The sequence below is a fragment of the Ixodes scapularis genome, unplaced genomic scaffold, assembly GCF_016920785.2.
Source record: "Ixodes scapularis isolate PalLabHiFi unplaced genomic scaffold, ASM1692078v2 PGA_scaffold11__112_contigs__length_91849675, whole genome shotgun sequence".
Lineage (NCBI taxonomy): Eukaryota > Metazoa > Arthropoda > Arachnida > Ixodida > Ixodidae > Ixodes > Ixodes scapularis.
In genome coordinates this window covers 21771065-21790106 of record NW_024609837.1, presented here as the reverse complement: position 1 = coordinate 21790106, position 19042 = coordinate 21771065, and the positions used below count along the sequence as shown (strand labels likewise).

The following is a 19042-nucleotide window of genomic DNA, read 5'->3' as shown; positions in this document are numbered from 1 at the left end:
CTGTGATTACCGGTCATCAAGGGCCCATCGGGTAGAATTTAAATGAAATCGAGAATAATTTTTTTTTAATTGCCGTACGAAAATTGCAAAATTTTGACTTTTTCTATTTTGATGGAATTTTTGGGCGCAATGCAGAAAACACTTTCAACAGTAGAATGCTAATTAATTTGCTGAAAATTCGCAAAGCATTAAACACTTGACACAACAAGTTCCAGCTTTAGAATATAAATTTGAAGCGACTTAAAAATTCGCCGAAAAATGCCTCATTACATAAGGTTTGCTCCAGGAGCCAAGTTCGGCATTTTATTTCGCTTGAAATATATGCTCATATAAGTTTACTTTTACTAATTCTGGCAGTAAAGTATGCGTGCAATAAACTTAAAAAAAATTTGATATTGTAGAAAGCTGCATTCTTTATTTCTCCAGCCTTCAAATTTGCGCCGTCGTGCAGTTGGGACAATCGTTTTTTCTATCTTCTCTCAAATGCGATTTTTCTCACGAATACAAAGAACTATCTTGCAAAAGTAAGGTCTGTCCCGTTGCGTGGACAGGTTCAGCTACCTCATATAAAAATGTGTCTGAGAAAAAAAATAGGCATGACACCACCATGACCGTCCTTATCTGAGCAGACCCCTATTCCAGTGCCCGGACCCGGCCAAGACCCGAAAATCGGACCAGGCCCGAATCGTGGTCTGGGTCTCCGAGTTGGCACAGCCCCGAGCAGAGCTCTACTGCACGTCATTGGACAGTCTTAAGAAACAGTGAATTTCAGTATTTATCAATTGGTCTCGATAAACAGGCGTCAGTTTTGTTTCTATCCATTGTTCTCATTTTTTAATAATTTCAAGTGGGTAAATACATTGAGAGTTGCTATATTTCAGAAAGTGAGATAGTGCAATGGAAGATAGAAAAAGATGTATTGAGTAGTAATGAGTATATTCTGTTGTACACAGTGCACGATTTTCTAAACATGTGTCTGAAATACAGTGAAACCCGTTTGGAACGAACCCACGTACAGCGAATTATTGTCGATATCGAACTCACAAAAAATTTAAATAAAAATGCATGTAAAAAGTGCTTTTTATAACGAACAACATATTGCCTATGAACTTTTTTTCCCCCTGGAAGGCTTCCAAAAACGCACAAACAACCGTCTTCTAGCCTCTCCCCCCCCCCCCCCCCCCCCAAGAAAAAAAAAATGTAAAAAAGAAAGAAAATGACAAAAGCTCAAGTTGCAAACAAAATTGAGCAAAGAGAAGTGATTCAGAAGGGGAGAAAGCTAAAAAATACACTCTGCATGCACGCGCAAAAGAAATATTTTTTCATCACAAAACCGTTGCCCACGAAGAGAAGCTATTCGAAAGGAGAAATAAGCTAAAAAAAAACTACACGCATGCAAAAAAGAACTTTTCAGTGCGTTGTCAAAAGGCGGAAGCGAAGAGATGAGAAAGAAAGAGAAGCTCTTCACTTACAACGAACGTATCGTGGAAGTTTGTCGTAAATGTTTTTTGCTATATCAAATTACTTGCAATATCGAACTGATCGTAGCGTTTCCTGCTGTTCGTTATAAACAAGTTTGACTGTAACCCTTAATCGAAACACCATACAGCACTATGAAGTTGAACAACTAAACAACTCAACTGGATACAGTCAAAGCGAAAGCTGAATTTATAAAAAAATGAAGTTCCCATCAAAAGAAACAACATTTATACAAGCATAACTAAAATATCGCTCCTGACTGTTTGCATTCTAAATTAGCTGTAAAGTCCAAAAGCTGATTAGTCTGCAATCAAAACTAAAACCAAAATAAAATACAAAAAAGCAAACAGATGTAAGCAGGCCTAAGGGATGTTCACTACTCACAATCCAGATTGATAGCAAATGCAACAATAAAAGTATTGACACAGAAGTATCTCTTGCAGGCTCTCAACTAGTTGAAAAAAATATTGGAGATCTCACAAAACTAACATGGTTAATTCAAGTTAAAACACCACCTCACAAAGCAACATTTTTCTAAACAGCACACTGTAATGTTACGCACAAGGAAAGTAAAACAGTCACAATGCTTTTCCTATAGCGGGCTCTCAAAAAAGTTAAAAGTTCATGTTGCAAAGCTAAACAAACCAGTACCTGCTTAACCCTAATTAGGGTATGGCAAATATGGAGAGATTAGGGCTCTACCTCTAAGAACACGTGGAGCGTATTGCTTTGTACAAACCCACCCGTTTCAAGCTTCTCGGCTGTTGTCAGGTCTGCTCCACATGCAACATTTGGGTTTTCTTTGGGCCTCAGGTAGCATTGCTGGTGTTCATCTTCACCGTTACCAGGATTTACCGTGCGTGAAATCACATTTGATTGGTCTTTGGGGTGAATGACACCAACCCTGTAAACCTTGCGAAAGGGCCATTCCAGCTCCAGGTCCTGTTTCCCGGGGTGTATCCGCATGAAGCACCCAATCCGGTCGTTACCTTCCTTTAGACAAAGTTTAAAAACTTGGGAGACACTATAACCGTAAATGGTCATTGTGGGACTATTTAACGAATGCAACCCCACCTCAAGTGCTTTCTTCTTTAGGTCTGCCCACCCCTCAATGAACCAGTGGACCCTCACAGGCTTACAACTGCTTCGCAAACGCAGCTGCTTGCTCACATGGTCTTTGTAGTCTGCCATCGCTGCCTGAAGAACCTGCAGTTCTTTGGCAAAACCAGTGGTGCAGACAGTGTTAAGGCTGTTGAGCTGTTCAGCAAGCTTGGAAGCCTCAGCCTCCAATTGGCCCTTGCATCTTGCACCCTCCGCCCTGACGTCTTCGCTGCACCGGTTCAGGCTGGTCTGCAGCGACATGAGGTCCTCGGAGATCTTTCCCGTGGCTCTCTTCATCTCGAGACAAGCACTGCCGACGTCCTTGAGGTCTCCTGTGGCAAGGTTGTCGGGAGGCACACACTTTGCTCCGCGAATGCTGCATCCACTCTTGAAGTGCTCCAAAATGTCACACTGAAACACTGAAGAGCGGCACAGGCAGCAAGGCACGACGCTGAAGCCGCACTCCTTGTAGTGGTCCAACAGGCTGGCTGCAGTGCCGATGAAGTTGCAGCCTTTAGGTGCATTCCAGCAGGCAACCTGGAAAGGATGGAAAAATATATGAAGTATGCCAAAAAATGTGTGTCATCACACAATGTATATGCCAGAAATGTACAAGCTTGGTTCAGTTTTCACATCATAGATGAAGAACAGTAGAAACACTGTGCAAATGCTGTTGACATCAGACCTGTAGGTAACAACCAGGCCTACTTCAGGTGTCATCATTGTTGTTGTGTACTGTTGCTCTCTCTTCCCCCCACTAAATTCTTAACTCAAGCAGTAGGCACAACCTGTCCCATTAAAGACAGTGATGGAAGACACATCTGATCCTCTATAGCAGGTTTTGTAGCGGGCAAAATATTGCCTTGGAGGAGCTCGTGACGCTTTTGGAGCACATGCTTGGTGCCAACACCTGTTAGCATATCGCTTGAAAATAAAAAAAGTGATGGCATCAATGTTCAAGTTAATCTTTGATAATGATTGAGGGTTCCTCTTTTATACCGAAGCATATTTTGTAATAAGAATACATAGGGCCCCAAAGGGAACAGAGAGCCTGCTTTTTAGAAATCAGCCTCTGGTGAGGGTAGGTTCCATATACAATGGGTATGAAATAAAACGGTCGAAAAATTAATCTAATTGCAACACTTCAGTTGAGATAAAGCCTGCCACCCCCTCCCCCTTTTGCACTTGATAATTTATTTAGCCTGTAAATATCTATTCTTATGCCTGCAAAAACTGGCAAATTTGTCAAAATGTCTATAAAATAAAAATGAGCCTTTAACAACATAAACTTCAAAAACAACCACCCCAATACCATGGGACCTACACTCGTGACACTGCTAGTTTGTGGCGTTGGAACCAGAGTGTAGTCAGAATCAAATATTGGGGGTTTTTACAATCCAAACCAACGAAGGGCATCTGGCGCGGACCAGTGGAGGGCTGAGGATTAATTTCTACCACCTGGGGATCTTTTGACGTGCAACTGAAAGTTCAGTGACACGGCACCTTCTCCGCCATATGCCCATATGCCTCAGTCATATTGCAGGCACCGCGGCCGGGATTCGAACCCGCCGGTGCTTTGCTCCCGAGCCATCGACCAAAGTGCAGTCAAGTTCGCTGGTCTTTAGGTAGACAGCTGCATGGGAACCAGGTTGACTACCATATTTATTCAAACAAGACCGCCATGTTTGTTCCTCTTCCCCCGCAGAGCCTTTTAAAATTAGAAGTCAACCCACAATCAAGACCGAAGGGGCTCAACTTGAATAGTAGACAGCATAATTTCCCACCCTACTGCTCTAACCCAGACTCTCCCCGAAATCAGCCACTTCATTGCCTTTCACTACCATGCGCTGGGGAGAGGCAGTGAAGCCTTTGGCTAGGTGGCGCAAGCCGCCACCCGATTGAAAGAGTTTGACTGCATCCATCCATCCGAAGGTTGGCGCGAGCAGCACGAGTGTCACGGTGCAGTGTAGCCTCGGCAGACACGACAATCAAGCGATACCATCGGGATACAAGATACATCCCACTATTTTGCCAATTTTTCTCGTGCCTTTTAGGTCCTGATATTGCCGACATCGTCTGGAAATTCAGACGATAATGAGGCCAGCGCAGTTATGAGCAATGTGTGCTTTCTTTCACCTTAGAGGCACCATGAAACGATTTTGAAATCTAATTTTATGCACTGCATGTCGTAAAAGGTGTGAAAAGAAACCAAAACACAAAAGTAGAGAGCTAAAAAATCTTTTTCGCTATAGAACTCTTAAAAGGAATTCGGGCTTTTTTACACCTTCTTTCCTACAAAAGCTCTCTGCCTTTTCACTGCAATGCATCAGCAGTGCCACAGCACGTCAGCCAAATCCAGATTGCCTATTGGATCAGAGCCTACCTCACCAGCGCCGCGATCATAAACAATAAATTGCCGGCGAATGTTTCTTAAAAGTTTTGCGATAGATTATTCTGATCCACATTTAGTTGAATAATTAGCGATGTGACGGAAATTGTCAAATATTATAATGCTCGGAGCTATGTGCCATCTATCGTGTGGTAAACGAAGCAAGAGAAATATCAGACTGTGCCAGCGCATAGTTGCCCAGCTGCTGAAAAACGTGGCGTTGGTGGTGATAATCGACGTGGTGGAAGGTCATCGCCTTGCATAGCGATCCTTGACTGAATTCTGGTCGTGTGTCGCAATGATAACCCAGCACGTCCAAGAAGGGAAGATTCATCTACTCGTGGGGTTATGTTGTAGCGGCACCTTCAAGACAGCAGAAACGCTCGTGCCATTGTCTTTGTTTACTTCGACTACAGTGGTGCTTCCTTAGCATCTGTGTCCTCGAACATTGCCCGGATTTCCTATTTTGCGTATTCCATGCTTGTAATCAAGTGCAAGATATTACTGGTGCGTACTGTATTTAAAGGCATATATGAAGGATGCGAATTTTGACAAGTTTTCGTCACCTGAGAAAAGTAATTAATGTTAGCATTCTTTGAACGATCGCAACGTCTATGTGATCATGAAATCATATTTCCATGTTGCTATATCCCTGCTAAGGTTACATTGTCTTCTGCAATCATAAAAAAGGTGTGTGGCTAGATTTGTACTATCATTAAAGTCGTGATCATCCAAGACAACGCACTGCATCGTTTTCTTGTCTTTTTTTTCATCCCCCCTACCCTGCGAGCCTATCCTGACAAAATAAAAGTTAATAAAGCTTGAGCCCATAGAAAACTGTGCATTTTCTGCTACACCAGTGAGGGCCAGCACGTCCCCTTCTTTTTTAGAGATACCACGGAAACTGGTGACGGCAGAGAAGCGACTGTAGTGCTGACAACCTGAAGCGCTTCGTACCGGCATATGGGACCAGTCCCACGCTGTCGCTGTAGCACAGCACATAATTGAATTTTGCTCAGCTGCGATCTGTCCATGACTCTCGGTAATGAGAGGGGCAGATTCAGAAAATGTGTCGGTGGCATTGGCGCCATCAGAGCCGTAAAACCCTGTGGTAAAACCTACCGGCACACAGCCCGCTCTCCGCTACACTCCCATTCTCCTACTGCCGAGAGCACTTACGATTCCAGTGACGGAGCACGTCACGACCGTCAAAATTACGCCACGGCTTGTTAGCGGTGAGTTGGAGAGGAAGAAAAACTCGATATTTCTATAATGTGTCGTGTAGAAGTTAATAAACCGAAACGAAAACGGATGCCTGCTTGACGTTCAGTGAACATTGACGGTTTAATGTAAAAGTTATTCGGCAAAAGTAAAAAGGTCATTTCATGGTCCCTTTAAGTCAAAGTGCAGCCGACAGAATAAGCCAATGGGAGTGACCAATAAGACAGCATCAAAAGCACGACATCGTAGCGTTTAATATCCTTCTGCACATGTTCTTTCAGCATAGACTACAACGAATAACACGAAGCAGCCACACATTTCTTTGATTGCTAAGCGAAAATGAATCCGTGGTCTGCTAGCCAGCCACTGCCCGTGACCAGTGTCGAACCGAAATTTTTATCGGTTAGGTTCCGGTTCAGGGTTTAGCTCCGGCTCAGTTCCGGGGAGCAAAAATAACGGTTCGAACCAATTTGAACTGCTAAATATAGAATATATTTTTCGCATATACACATACAGTTACACAGTTACAGGTACAAACGTGTAACTGTATAGCTTTTTTTCATTCACAGAATTGACTTTCATTTTCACGTAAGAAATATAAATTGCGTTATTTAATTTCTATGAAACAGCAAAAGAAGCTAGATTAGCATATATGGCTCAACATCTATTTTTTTACCTCAGTCGCATATATTTTACCTGAATCTAAAGATTATCAGTCAGATAGGTCGCTTAAAGTACCGGTGTCGTCCTGACCAGTGCTTGCACTGCAGGAGCGCACATACTTGGCAAAGACACTGAAAGCCCGGAGCTTGCTCTTCTAGATTCTGCTACGCTCACAGTTAAAGTGAAACAGAGTATTGTGTTGAGAACATCACAATTCACCAGAAAACTGAACTGTTTAACAATGTTTGCATGTGACATTGCACCATGTGCTAATGATCAGAGATTTCTTTTTGCTGAGAAAATCAAATCCCACGGTGCAAAATGCCAGCTGCAAATGGTTCGCACTTAGTGCAATTCATGTATTGAAAAAATAAAATTACTCTTGCTTGGTGCAGCGTCGTGAGGAACGGCGCGAGCGTCTGGCACCAGGAAAACGCGCTTTCTGGCAGGACTAATTCTGCAAGCGAATTAAAACCATATTTGAATTATCCGCAAACTTGCGAATAATTCAAACAAACATGCAGGTCCCATCCTATGTGTCTCTATAGGAGGAAACTCCCGGTAATTCAAACTTTTCTGTATTCAAACAAATTTTCGATCCCCCTCGAGTATGAATTAACCAGATTTGACTGTAGTTTCGCGGGATCACACTGTCTGGCCTGAGGGACTCCCTCGTCCATTTGGGGGTGCCAATTAGAAAAGTATATTTGTATCATTTGTGAATAGTAAACCTCCGTTTCTTTTATTTTGCACTTAAAAACTGGAGTTTAAACAAAACTGTAAGAATTTGAGCGTCTGCCAACATGCGGCTGTCTGCCTAAGGCCACTAGAATCTTTCTTTGCAGGTATCCCTACCGTACACACTTGTAGTTTTATTTACCGTAAGATTAATAAGCCATATTTAGTCTTTTCATTGCTTCTATTATCCAGGACAACTTTCTCAGACAGTTCAGCCACTACGAAAACATGTTTGTGTGCCTCAATGATGTGTACATGTAAAATGGTTCATGCAGCAATTTTTATACTTTCAGTAAATACCGCTAAGAGCTAATCCCTGACCGTTGATAGCTTGCAAAAACACCCATTAGTTTTCCTCTCCGCTCAATGGTAGATGCAGAAAAAATAAAGGAAAAAAAAAAAAGCTTTCCCCTCCTCAACTTGGTATTATAAAACAAGCAGCAATTCAATCTGACGCTAATTGTATACCGCCAGCGTTCAACATAGTCATGCGTTGGAGATGGCAAAGAATAAAGCATGGGTTGAGCTTTAGACATTGTTAATGCTTGAGCTTTAGACATTATTAAAGCTCGGCTATTCTCATATTTGATTGATTAAACACGAGCCAACACGAATGTTTGCAATGCCGATCGTCAAGAACCCAAGCGCTCGACTCGGGCTCATGACAATCGAATATGTCACGGTGTCTCGCGGTGAGAAGTCGTGATGGCATGTGACTTCATGGTGTCAACAACGCTAACACATCTATAGCCACGTTTACATAAATGCAACTTAGTCGCATCGAATCCAATCGTCACATTCAATGCGGTCATGTAAACGGCATAATGCGCTAGGGACGCGTATCGCATTCAAGTCGCTGGACAGAGATGGATCGAGACGCCGAATACGCATTCATTCAACCCATGTAAACAAAGGTCGCATCGCATTTCGGAACGGGGAGGATTATGGGAAGGCGCGTGCTGCGGGAGAACAGCTGAGAACATGGCGGCGGCAAACCCTGTCGGCGGCGGCAGCGGATAGCAGTCCCGTGTGGCTGTCCCCAGTTTTTTCCCCGAGGAGAAACAAAACTAAATGAGTGGAATATCACTGAGCTGCTCGGAGAGGGCGGCCCTCGTCCAAGCCTTGCTAAGTACAACTTGCGCATCCGAGGGAGTCCATAGAGGCTTCGGTGCAAGCACAAACGACGCCGAGAGCTCCGAGCACTCCATGGTAGGGCAGAACGAGCAGCTTCTACGTGGGTGTGCGGCCGCGGTTCGCAATGCTTGGCGAGGCGATGCGCGGTGGCGTCCTCAGAGCGGTTAGAAACGATCTCACTCACCAGGCTGTGCACACGCACGTCGCCTCCGATCCAGAGTGGCCTAGCGGCCCGACCCGGAGCCTATAACGCTAGAGTTTTGATGTTTCTTCCAACTCGTAACTTCTTGCATGGCATCGAAGACAGCGGCCACAATCTTCACACTTTCCGAAAGCGTTGGAAGGCCTTCACATGCGATGCACTGACGGCGTGGCGCCACTTTCTCGTAGGATTTGATGAGCATTCATGTAAATGTTCCTGCGTCGGCTTCGTTGGAAGTATGATTGGAGTCGATGCGCATTCATGTAAATGCGGCTTATTGTCCGTTGCAACTCAAGAAGGTAGGGCGAGGAAAAGGAAGGTCGGGGAGGAAGAAGCAGACCGAACGCTGGAGAAGAAAAGGGGAAACCTCCTCCTCTTTCCAGCGTTCAGCCTGCTTCCTTTTCCACGGCCTTCCTTTCCCTCGCCCTACCTTCTTGAGTTGTATGGACTTTAGTAATATTCTCAGTTTAAAGGGGTCCTGCAATCATATTTAAGCGTCTACCTTTTTTGCTGTTTCCACGTCTCTTGAGGTTCGGGCAAGCCAGCGGCCACGGAGAGAGTAACTAAATATCAGTGTGTCGTATTTTAACCGGACGACGCGGATACCTCCTCTACCGACGAGGGCGACCCGCAGTACGGAAAGCGCACAAAATGTGATGTCTTTGGTCCTTGGCATACTACTAGTCATAGCCGTTAAAAGCTTCTTTTTAGTAGACATACAAAATATAGGTGGCGCGAACCGTTTAAATTATTTATAAAAGTAGTTTTTGTTCAGTATTTTAGATCAGAAAAGAAACAAATGTAGTTCATCAAGTACGGAAACAAAAAATGAGCCGTCGACACACCCGCCACCAAGCGGCGGAAAAGGCGGTGCATACTAGAAAGGAGTAGTGGGATCAGACGCCGACACACGGCAAGGTCCCGGATGTACGCGGCAGCGCTGCGGACATATGGGCAGGAGGATCCGACCGGCTCCGAGCGTTCCGAAGGCCTTCGGCGAGAAGCTTTGTCTTGCGGTTTGGCCGTTTCACGGTATGGCAGCGGAAAGTGGCTCCCATTCTAAACTGATCTTTACACCGTGTTTGCTGTTGTTTGTGGCCAATGAAGTGTCATGCCGAATTAGTATTTAATCGCGCAGCAAATGCAATGAGAGCCTCTCTGGCTGCATACAGGCTATGCAGGGCTAGGGAGGCTCAAGTGAGGGTGGGTGCCACTGCTAGATCGGCGATCACGCGGCATGGACGCCATTTAATTGCTAAATTTTGCTGGGAGTCTATGGGGCAAAGGGTCGTTTTCTTTTCCAACTCAGGTCATAAAAGCCCATTAAGGTGCTTGAATAATTTACACAAGGTATAAATGATTACTTTTCCATAGCCACCAGTTTTGTTGCGATAGGTTAAGTATTTTTTTAACGCGAAAAATGGTAAATTCTGCCATCTTGGACGTTGCTGCTTGTCTAGCAACCCTGCTTTCTCCGCTCGACGTTTGCAATTCTCGGAGCGAGGAGGAAGCGAGAGAGGCTGCGCCAAGGCGCTCGTTGCTTGCAATGGGAGACGAGAGGAGGAAAGGCGCATGGAGCAACAGAGTTGCAACAGAGCGGGCGCTTGCTCTCGTGCAGGCAACACTGGCGCATAACCTTTCTCGAATCCTCTCCCTCAGGCGCCGCCATTAAATTGCAAACGCTCTCCAGGTTTTGAGTTGCGCCCACCCTCACTAGAGCCTCCCTATGCAGGACATGCTATAGTGGCGCCCTCTCGCGCCGTCGACAGGGAGTGCGGCAGCCGTGAGCGCTCGATAAGCTCACTACCCCTGCTCTAGTTCACGGCCACTCTCAAGCAACCAAGGACGTCATGAGGGAGGTTATTTTTTGCTTGTTTTTGCAATTTTAATTTGCATATAACTTTTAAAATAAAGGGAATTTCGAGAAAAGAAAAGTTTCACTAAATTACTACGTTCAGTGCGCTCAGGTTCGGTGCAAATTAAAAACCAGTAAAAAGGTCCTTGCAAGGCCCCTTTAAGTCGACTTGACGTGGTGAGTCACGTGACTATGTCTCGGGGCCACGCGACCCGACATTGTGTGACAGCATGTTTTGACACCATGACGTCACATGACCACGTTACACATGATAAATTGTACAGCCAATACAAAAGCACCACGAAAACCCACTATTTCACATACCTTGTAATTCGGTATACGACAGTTTGATCACTACATAGAAATACAGCCGGCAATTTTTACTCCTCAAACGCTCAATTTGTAAAAAAAAAAAAAAATTACCACGAATCGTTTTGAACCGGTCACCGTTATATATTTTTCCGGTCCAGTTCCAAAATGGCGGCGAAGATTTCGGTTCGGCTCAGTTCCGGTTTGGCTAAAAATAACAGTTCGGTTATGGTTTTCGTTTTGGTTCCGGTTCCAAATTCTTTGTAAAGGAAAAAAAGAAAAAAGGGTCACTGGACATGTTTATATGTCAAAAAAGCAGTCCAGCTGTACATACTTAGTGTTGTATAAGGCTGCCAAGACCGCAAGCTTTTTTTAAATTCTAGAACTCCTTTCATCTTAGGGACACAGCAGGGGAAGGGGGACACGCTGACCTGGGGGCCACAAACCCTACTTGGACCTGTGAAAAGCCGCATGCGGTTCGCGAGCCGCAGTTTGGCCACCCCTGGGCTTGACCAATCACGCGCAGCGACTTCCCTGTAACTTGAACTTTTTAGTATGTGTGTTTGTGGGTGTATGTGTTTGAGCCTTCGACTGTACTCCTCCGACCTAAAATGAAAAAAAAAAAAACTATGCGGTGAGTAGACAAGAAGCTGTCAAATCATATTAATTTCCTTTCCTTCTACTACTCTGAAAATTAAAATCAACCAATAATAAAATACTTTTATATTTCACTTTGCTTAAACCTATCGGTGCAGGTGTGGCACAATTCTTAGTTTCTTGGGTGCACGACGCAACAGACTTTCATTTCTGGCACTTCCATCACTCTAAAGCGATTCCGGTTGTATTGAGAGTTGGCAAATGAAAATAAGGAGACATTTCAATCGAAAACAGTCGCAGAGAGGTTGCGGCAACCCACCGTACGGTTCAGGAGATACTTGGGAGAGACGTCCAGCTCTTCAACGTCATCTTCGCAGAACGGTTTCTGGTCGACGGGACAAGCGCTTCCTCGTTCGACGCACTCAGCATGGCACTTTGTGCACAGTGTGTGTACGCAGGGAAGCCTGACTGCTTTCTTGTACACGACGCCGCACAGGGCACAGGCTCTCTGCGCAATGATGGGTTCTTGGAACAGCATTGGCCTCCAGTCGAGGGCGTCGGAGCACCCGGCAACCCTGAAGGATGCCATTTCCAGTTGGGAACCGTTGCCTGTTCCGTTGATGGCAGGCATGGAATGCTGTGAAATTAAAAACAACAAATCAGATGACCATAGATTATTGTTCAATAAATTTGGTTGAGCTCATTGCAAACTGATGTTCTAGGTGATATCCATTATGCTTGTTTAGGAGACAAATATATAGTTATTTTGCGTCCCTCGTTTCTTTAACATCAAAGTGTTTCTTTTGAGATCTAATAATAGAAATAATAAATCTTAATAATAGGAAAATTGACCGCGTACTAATGTAATCTTCTTTTGTAAGATGCTTAGAGCTTATAGATCGAGTTATGACCATAAATAAACTATTGCAGAAAGTGGTTTAGTGATCCTTTAGGGTGGCGCAGGACGTTGAATGTGAAACTAATAAAGTGAGTTCTAAAATATACAGAACTCAAGTCAAAGCTCATAAAGTTTAATGGAATCATTATCAATTTATAATAAAATAAATTAAAATATTGTTTTATTTATTTATTTTTTTGCATTCCTATTTATCAGTTACCAAACTTCATAGGCAGAGAACTCCTGTATATCTGGTATCTAAAACTGAGAACTTTAAAAAAAAATGGATGACAGACCTTTTTTTTTAGGTTTGGTAAAATAAAATTGCTACTTTCTAATACTTTGTTCCATGAAAAAATCACAAAACAAGGGAAACAGTTGACTAATTCCATTCAAGCTCGACCAAAACTGTGAAAAACATTTGATTAAATTAGACTCCTTCATATGCAAAAACAAAAAAAATCATCTGAATTTATCTTTATTGAATCTACACTCCACAATACAATACTATTAAATTTCATGCAGGTCATGCCAAAGTGTGGCTGCTTGTTTAAGGCTCTTATAAATGTTCATTACATTTCATTCAATTTTATGTGCCCCACTTCACTTAAAAAAGTTTCTGCTGTGTGTACTGGTTTTTTGCCCAAGAGCTCATTGGACACTACTGAAATAAATATTCTTAGTAAGAAGTAATTTAACTGTTTTACCGAAGACTTCTCAACGGTTCCTTTTTTTCAAACACCACATTTCTCAGTCAATTACCAACACATGCCTTGCACAAACATTACCTCATTCATTTTGCACAACTGAAGAGAGAGAGGGGAAAGCTGCTTTCATACAAATTTTAAGTGACTGGTTAATCTTCTATAAACTTCTAGAGGGAGAATAGCAAATTCTGGGCAAGTCTAGGACACACATAGGAGAGTTCCGGTGAGAAGAGAGTTCCTCCTTCCCTTTTTCTCTTGTGGTTGCCGGAGAGCTGACAAGATGACGTCAATTGCAAGGCATCTATTCGAGACTCCAACTCACTATAGGCGGCGCCACTCGTTTCTCAAAATGGCGGTTATAGTGAGGGTCTAAGATGCGTGCCGGTATACCAGTTGCGGAGCTTGTCTACTGTGCGTGCTGGCTTCACTGAGCGATACAAATTATTCCTGCTTATCAAGGAAGCTAGGGTGTTATGAGCACAGGTCACCTCTTTCTCCCGAAAACAAAAACGGTGCTCAGCGTAATACTTGTGCCAGGAGGCATGTTTTAATTCTCGAACGAAACCGATACTAACCTCTAATTTGAATTTACTTTTTCGGTATAGGTGTTAATTTCGGATTCTTTCATAACTTAAGATGAGTCTCACGGCGTGATTATTGAGCTAAACAAGTTGTTTCCGGAAACCTTACTTTGTGACATACGTGTGCGATCCAGGCACTTCCAAATATTTTGAAGAGTTCCGTGTCCCTTCAAAAACAGGGTCTTTCATACACCTTAGAGGTAACATAGAATATTGTATTTGTTGAAAAAAGTTGGCGCTGATATTTGTGTACTTGCTGCCTTTCCTCGCTCCGATAATTGTCAAGTGAAATCATGAACCACGGGCCTTTTAATGGGTTCTTGGGTATTTAGATGATCACATGATTTAACTATATTTCCGGCACAAAAATACTAAAGCAAACCAAAGTTTATAAAATATCACCACGAGTGACGAGTTCAAAATATGTTCACGAAACACAAAAATTAGACGCTGTTCTCACTACAAAAGCCGAAAAATGGAATCCGAGTCAGACAGCAGAAATATGAGTCTGTTTCTAAAGCAACGCGTGACAAATAGGACTTTATATTACATCAAGTGGTGTTTGACTCTTTGTCTATCTTGATAACGATGTCAGAGCTCTAAAAAGAAAACACAATTAAACCTTTCTGGAGACTATTATGGTTAAATGGTGTATTGTCGTGATCGTGGCGTTTTTTGGGGACCTACATTACCGCAATTTCTATAAATAAGTAAGATATTTTAGTATGTATAGTATGTAGTTTTTCAAGCTCTAATATAATTTGTGGCTTATTTTCTAATTTCAAATCTGCAAACAAGTATGGCAATCAAAACTGTGCAACTTATTATCGCCGGTGCCAATTGCAGCATTCTTATTTAAGTTATAAAATAAAAATAGCCTAAAATCAATTAAAACATTCTAGCCAACCTGAGAAATGCATGTAAAATTACAAGAACTGTGGGTAAAGCATATGGCGCTATCGAAATCGCGACATTTGGCAAGCGGTGAAACTTCCAAAATTGCCTCCCCCCCCCCCCCCCCCCCTTCAAAAAAATTGATTTTTTTTTTTTTTTTTTTACAAAATTTTTCAAATATGTAGTTTCTTTCAATTTTACGCTCCGTCGTTTCGCCAATCTCACCTTCAGAGGAACGTCTACCCGCTTGCACTTTCTGCTCACTGCAACGCATTTCATTGGCGTTAGAAACCAGTGAAACAGTAGTGAGTTCTTTAGTGCATATACGAGCGAACGGAAGCTGAAACAGAATCTGTGCAATACAACCGCAGAGATTCTGTTTCAGCACTGAGACAAGTGGCACAACTTGACTATTTGGCCAAGCAAGACAAATCACAAGACTAAAACAACTTTTTTGCATTGCAAACGGAATGACGAAGGTTGATCCTCAGTTGTACCTGCAACCTTCAACATCACGCTCCCAGAGAACCACTTGCATAAAGGCGATTGCTCCTTAACAATATAAAAATGATGTTTTCAAGTATTCCTTTTTTTGTAGAGCAATTATTGAATGAAAAGCTCTGCCCAAGAAAGCTGTCAGCTGCAATGAGCTTAACTCATTCGAGTTAGGATTATGCAAGTGTTTGCCTGATATATGCATGTACTGCATGTTGAATATGTATTTAAAAGATGCATAGGAGTCAACCTGTGCTAGTGTAATCATCCATCCAGAAATAAATAATAGTGCGTTTGAGTTAACGTTGCGTGTTTAACACCGCACGTGCACGGAGCCTAAAATTGCAGTCTTGGCTTGGCGCAAAGTGACGATGCGCGTGCGGAGCACGCAACTCTAATGCAAACGCAAAGCACCTCTGTCTGCTTCTATATATGCCTTGCAAGTAACATCATGCTAGGTAAGGACGGGGCCCTCCACCATACTGGTGGTTGATTTCACACCGCGCCGATGTGCTTACCAAGGTGTAGGATGCATTGATATGCACCATATTCTGAACAGAGGTACCTAGTTGTGTTCCATGTGAACTTGGAAAAATGTGCCGAGCTCACGATGATGACATTCAGCCAGTATGTGCGGAATTTTTCGGCATTGGGTGCGATTGCGCTATGAGCAGTGAGTTTCGATATGCCATTAACAAAGTTTTAACGCAAAAAACTGTTGTTACGAAAAAAAAAGTTTAATGGCACATTCTAAAATTTGATAAGCGGCTCCAGTAGTCGCCTGCAGAAAGATTGTTACGATTTTGCGAAGTACTGGTAAAGAATGCAAGGTTACCGTCATAATCTAAACCATAAGACAAGGATAAATCAAATAACAGACAAAACAACTCTCATTGTCTCAGGGTTTATATTATGATGTTTCCTAACCGGCTCACTTGCCTACTTTCGCTCCTTGCAAAGGTTACCGTCCCCCGGATGCCACAAACCGAAGCCCCGGCAACGGCGTCCTGGCGAGCTTGCACACGGGGGCCGCCACTGACCGATCGCGGTCTGGCCGGGCTCGCGGCGAGACACTCGCCCGTATTCAGCAACAAGCCCCGAAGGTGCACTCGAAGCGTGGAAAGGCAAAAGGCATCTACACCACGAACGGCAAAAGTCGAAGCAAAGGCATGCGCAAATGTAAACAACGGTAGAAAAGTGCCCTCGCTCGCTGCTACGAAATGCGTCCCGCAAGCTTGGTAATCCGCGGTCGCATCCCTTTCCTGCCGCTCGTACACTTTCTCTAACTTGACAACTGCTCTGTCTAGCGGGGCATGCTGACGATACGATCGGATGATAAGATACGTAGTAATTGCTACAGCAGCAGAGCGTGTCGCAGTTTACCATTGCTCTCGCTGCGAAGGGTCGTCGAGTAAACTATCAGCATGGTGGATATCGGTGTTCAACGTCATGTCACGTAGGTAGTATAGTTTCGTCAAAACACGTTTCATGGAAATATGTTTCGTGGCAGGCACGTAGCCAGGGGGGGGGGGGGGGGGGGGGGGGGGGACCATGGGGTCCAAGTTGCCCGCCCCCCCGCCCCACCCCCCGAAATCTTCCATTTTGCTGGGACCTCCTCTCCCCCCCTCCGCCTCATACAGCATTTTGTCTTCGGTGGGCCCCCCCCCCTGGCTATGTGCCTGTTTCGTGGACAACTTTCCATGGACACGTTTCATCGACACTGGGGTGTTTCGTGGACATGTGCTCCTGCAACGTTTCGTGTACAATTTTTTGCTTCTTTTTTATGTAGATATGATTATTCGCATATTGGAACTAAAGCGGACTCACCCAGTGAATTCCGATACGGAAAAACAAACCCGCGAGCCCTAATCACTAATCCTACACTTCCAACCAGTCCACGCCACGCGCATACATCCCTCTCTCCTTCGTCGGGTTTGACAAACAAGACTACCAATCGGATGTGGGCGACAAGACACGTCCGACGAATTGTTGCAAAGTCTGTCATGAAACAAACTATCGATGAAAGGTCGTAGGGTCGACGAAACGATCTGTACATGAAACATAAATGGACGAACAGAGTGCCAACGCCTGCATGTGTCTAATGGCGAATTCCACTGGGCGTTTTGGAGCGCGCCGGGATCAGCTGACCAGATCCGGAATGGAGCACACAATCCGAACGGGGTTGCACCGCCTACAGATCCCCAGCGGAATATGACAACTACTCCAGGATCGGCGGCTGCCTTCCCGTCATTCACCTGCCCGGGAATCCCCTTTCCGCTGCCGCCACGGTTGTTTCGAAGACGTTTTTGCAATCGCAGCGCTAACAGTGTTCGACGCACGAGTGGCAGGAATGGCTCAGGAGCTTCTAGCAAAGATTGCCGGAATGCCGGAAGCTGCTCGAGCAACTTGACGACGAACTGTCGTCAAGCAGCAGCAGCAGCAGTAAGGCGGGCGGCACAGGCGGCATCTCCCGAGCGGCCATTACGAATTCTTCTGAGGCGAGGTGGGCGCAAGAAGGTTAGAAGTACTAGGAGGGGGCACGTTGCAATATTGGTGAAGCCTAGTAATAAAAAGTTTAGAGTAAAGCTATACGCACTCCGGAGTGCACTTCGGGCGGAAATGGCTATACGCACTCCGCGGAGAGCTCATACCGTTCGGGTCACCCTTTTCGAACGGCGCGTGTGTCACCGGGGAGCTCGTTAACACAGCCTCCCGCCTGCGTTCATGCCGCTGCTAATTACAAAACTTAACCAGAGCACGCCGCTTCGCGGCGCCCAGCCACCAACTCAAGCCTCGCTATCCCCGATCGGACCTCTGGAAAGGAAGTCTCATACCATTTACTTCTGCAAAGTTTCGTCAACAAGATTCATTTGTTTCTTTTCAGTGGTATTCGTAAAAAAAGAAATGTCGTAAATATTGCCAAATGCCCCGACAAAACAAAATCTTCGAAAAAAAAAAAAGAAAAAAAAGTAGGCCCACACGGATCAAACCTGCGTCCATTTGCGTATGAAGCGGACACCTAAACCCCTATGCTATGCCATCGCTCAGAAAACACGTGACCATTTGTTTTATACGAGATTAGCGGAGTGCGTATAGCCAATTCCGTCCGAAGTGCACTCCGGAGTGCGTATAGCTTTACTCAGAAGTTTAAACGATGTCGTGGCCAACGTGACCGTCGATCTCTCTGGCAATTGGTGCGCATGACATGTCCTGTGTGAGATGGATGGTTGGTTGTAGAAGGACTCCTTGCAGGCTTGCGCGCGCTCCAATCTGTAGGTTTTATCAGATCGAAGGCTAGACTGCGGTGTATTCTAGTACCCCATAGCTAGACGAAGGCTAGCTACGGTCACGTGATGTGGTCACGTTGGCCTGGTAAGTTAGGAGAGAAGGAGGAAAATGAGAAAGAGGTGGGGCGTCAAGGGAGCATGGCTTGTGGAGGCTACGCGGCTGGCGTCATGCCCTCTCCTACCCTTCTATCCTCCTTGGATGGGCGAGATAAGGCGAGATGCCCCGAGAGAAAGGAAGTCACGTGTTTGCGCCGAGGGCTTGCCCGGCTGGTTTCCGGTTGAATCCAACGAAATCAGCGGAGCGACTTTTCTCGGATGCAGATCGAGATCTAGAGCGGGAGCTAATCCAAAACAACCAGTGGAACACGTTCGTCTCGATCCCGATCGCCCGCCGCCGCCGCGATCGGGATCCAGAAAAGCCGATCCCGGCGCGCTCCCAAAACGTGGAATTCACCATAAATCAAATCGGAAGAGGCGGGGATCTATTCGTCA

The 19042-nt window shown here is 44.6% G+C and overlaps 1 protein-coding gene across 1 annotated transcript; it reads right to left on the bottom strand.

The window, feature by feature from the left end:
- Positions 1-1961: 1961 nt before the first annotated feature.
- LOC115332515 lies at positions 1962-12337 on the bottom strand. Its single transcript, XM_042288833.1, has 2 exons — positions 12008-12337; positions 1962-3117 (listed from the first exon to the last, which is right to left on the bottom strand). The coding sequence occupies exons 1-2, from the start codon at positions 12317-12319 to the stop codon at positions 2170-2172; spliced, it is 1260 nt and encodes a 419-aa protein (XP_042144767.1). The 5' UTR covers positions 12320-12337; the 3' UTR covers positions 1962-2169.
- Between the last annotated feature and the right edge of the window lie 6705 nt (positions 12338-19042).

What these genes read in the sequence shown, in the direction of transcription:
- LOC115332515 (XM_042288833.1), bottom strand. Translation starts at nt 12,319, where the DNA reads ATGCCTGCCATCAACGGAACAGGCAACGGTTCCCAACTGGAAATGGCA. An exon ending in AGTATCTCCTGAACCGTACG is followed by an intron (nt 3,118 to 12,007) that starts GTGGGTTGCCGC and finishes CATCCTTTCCAG; the next exon opens with GTTGCCTGCTGGAATGCACC.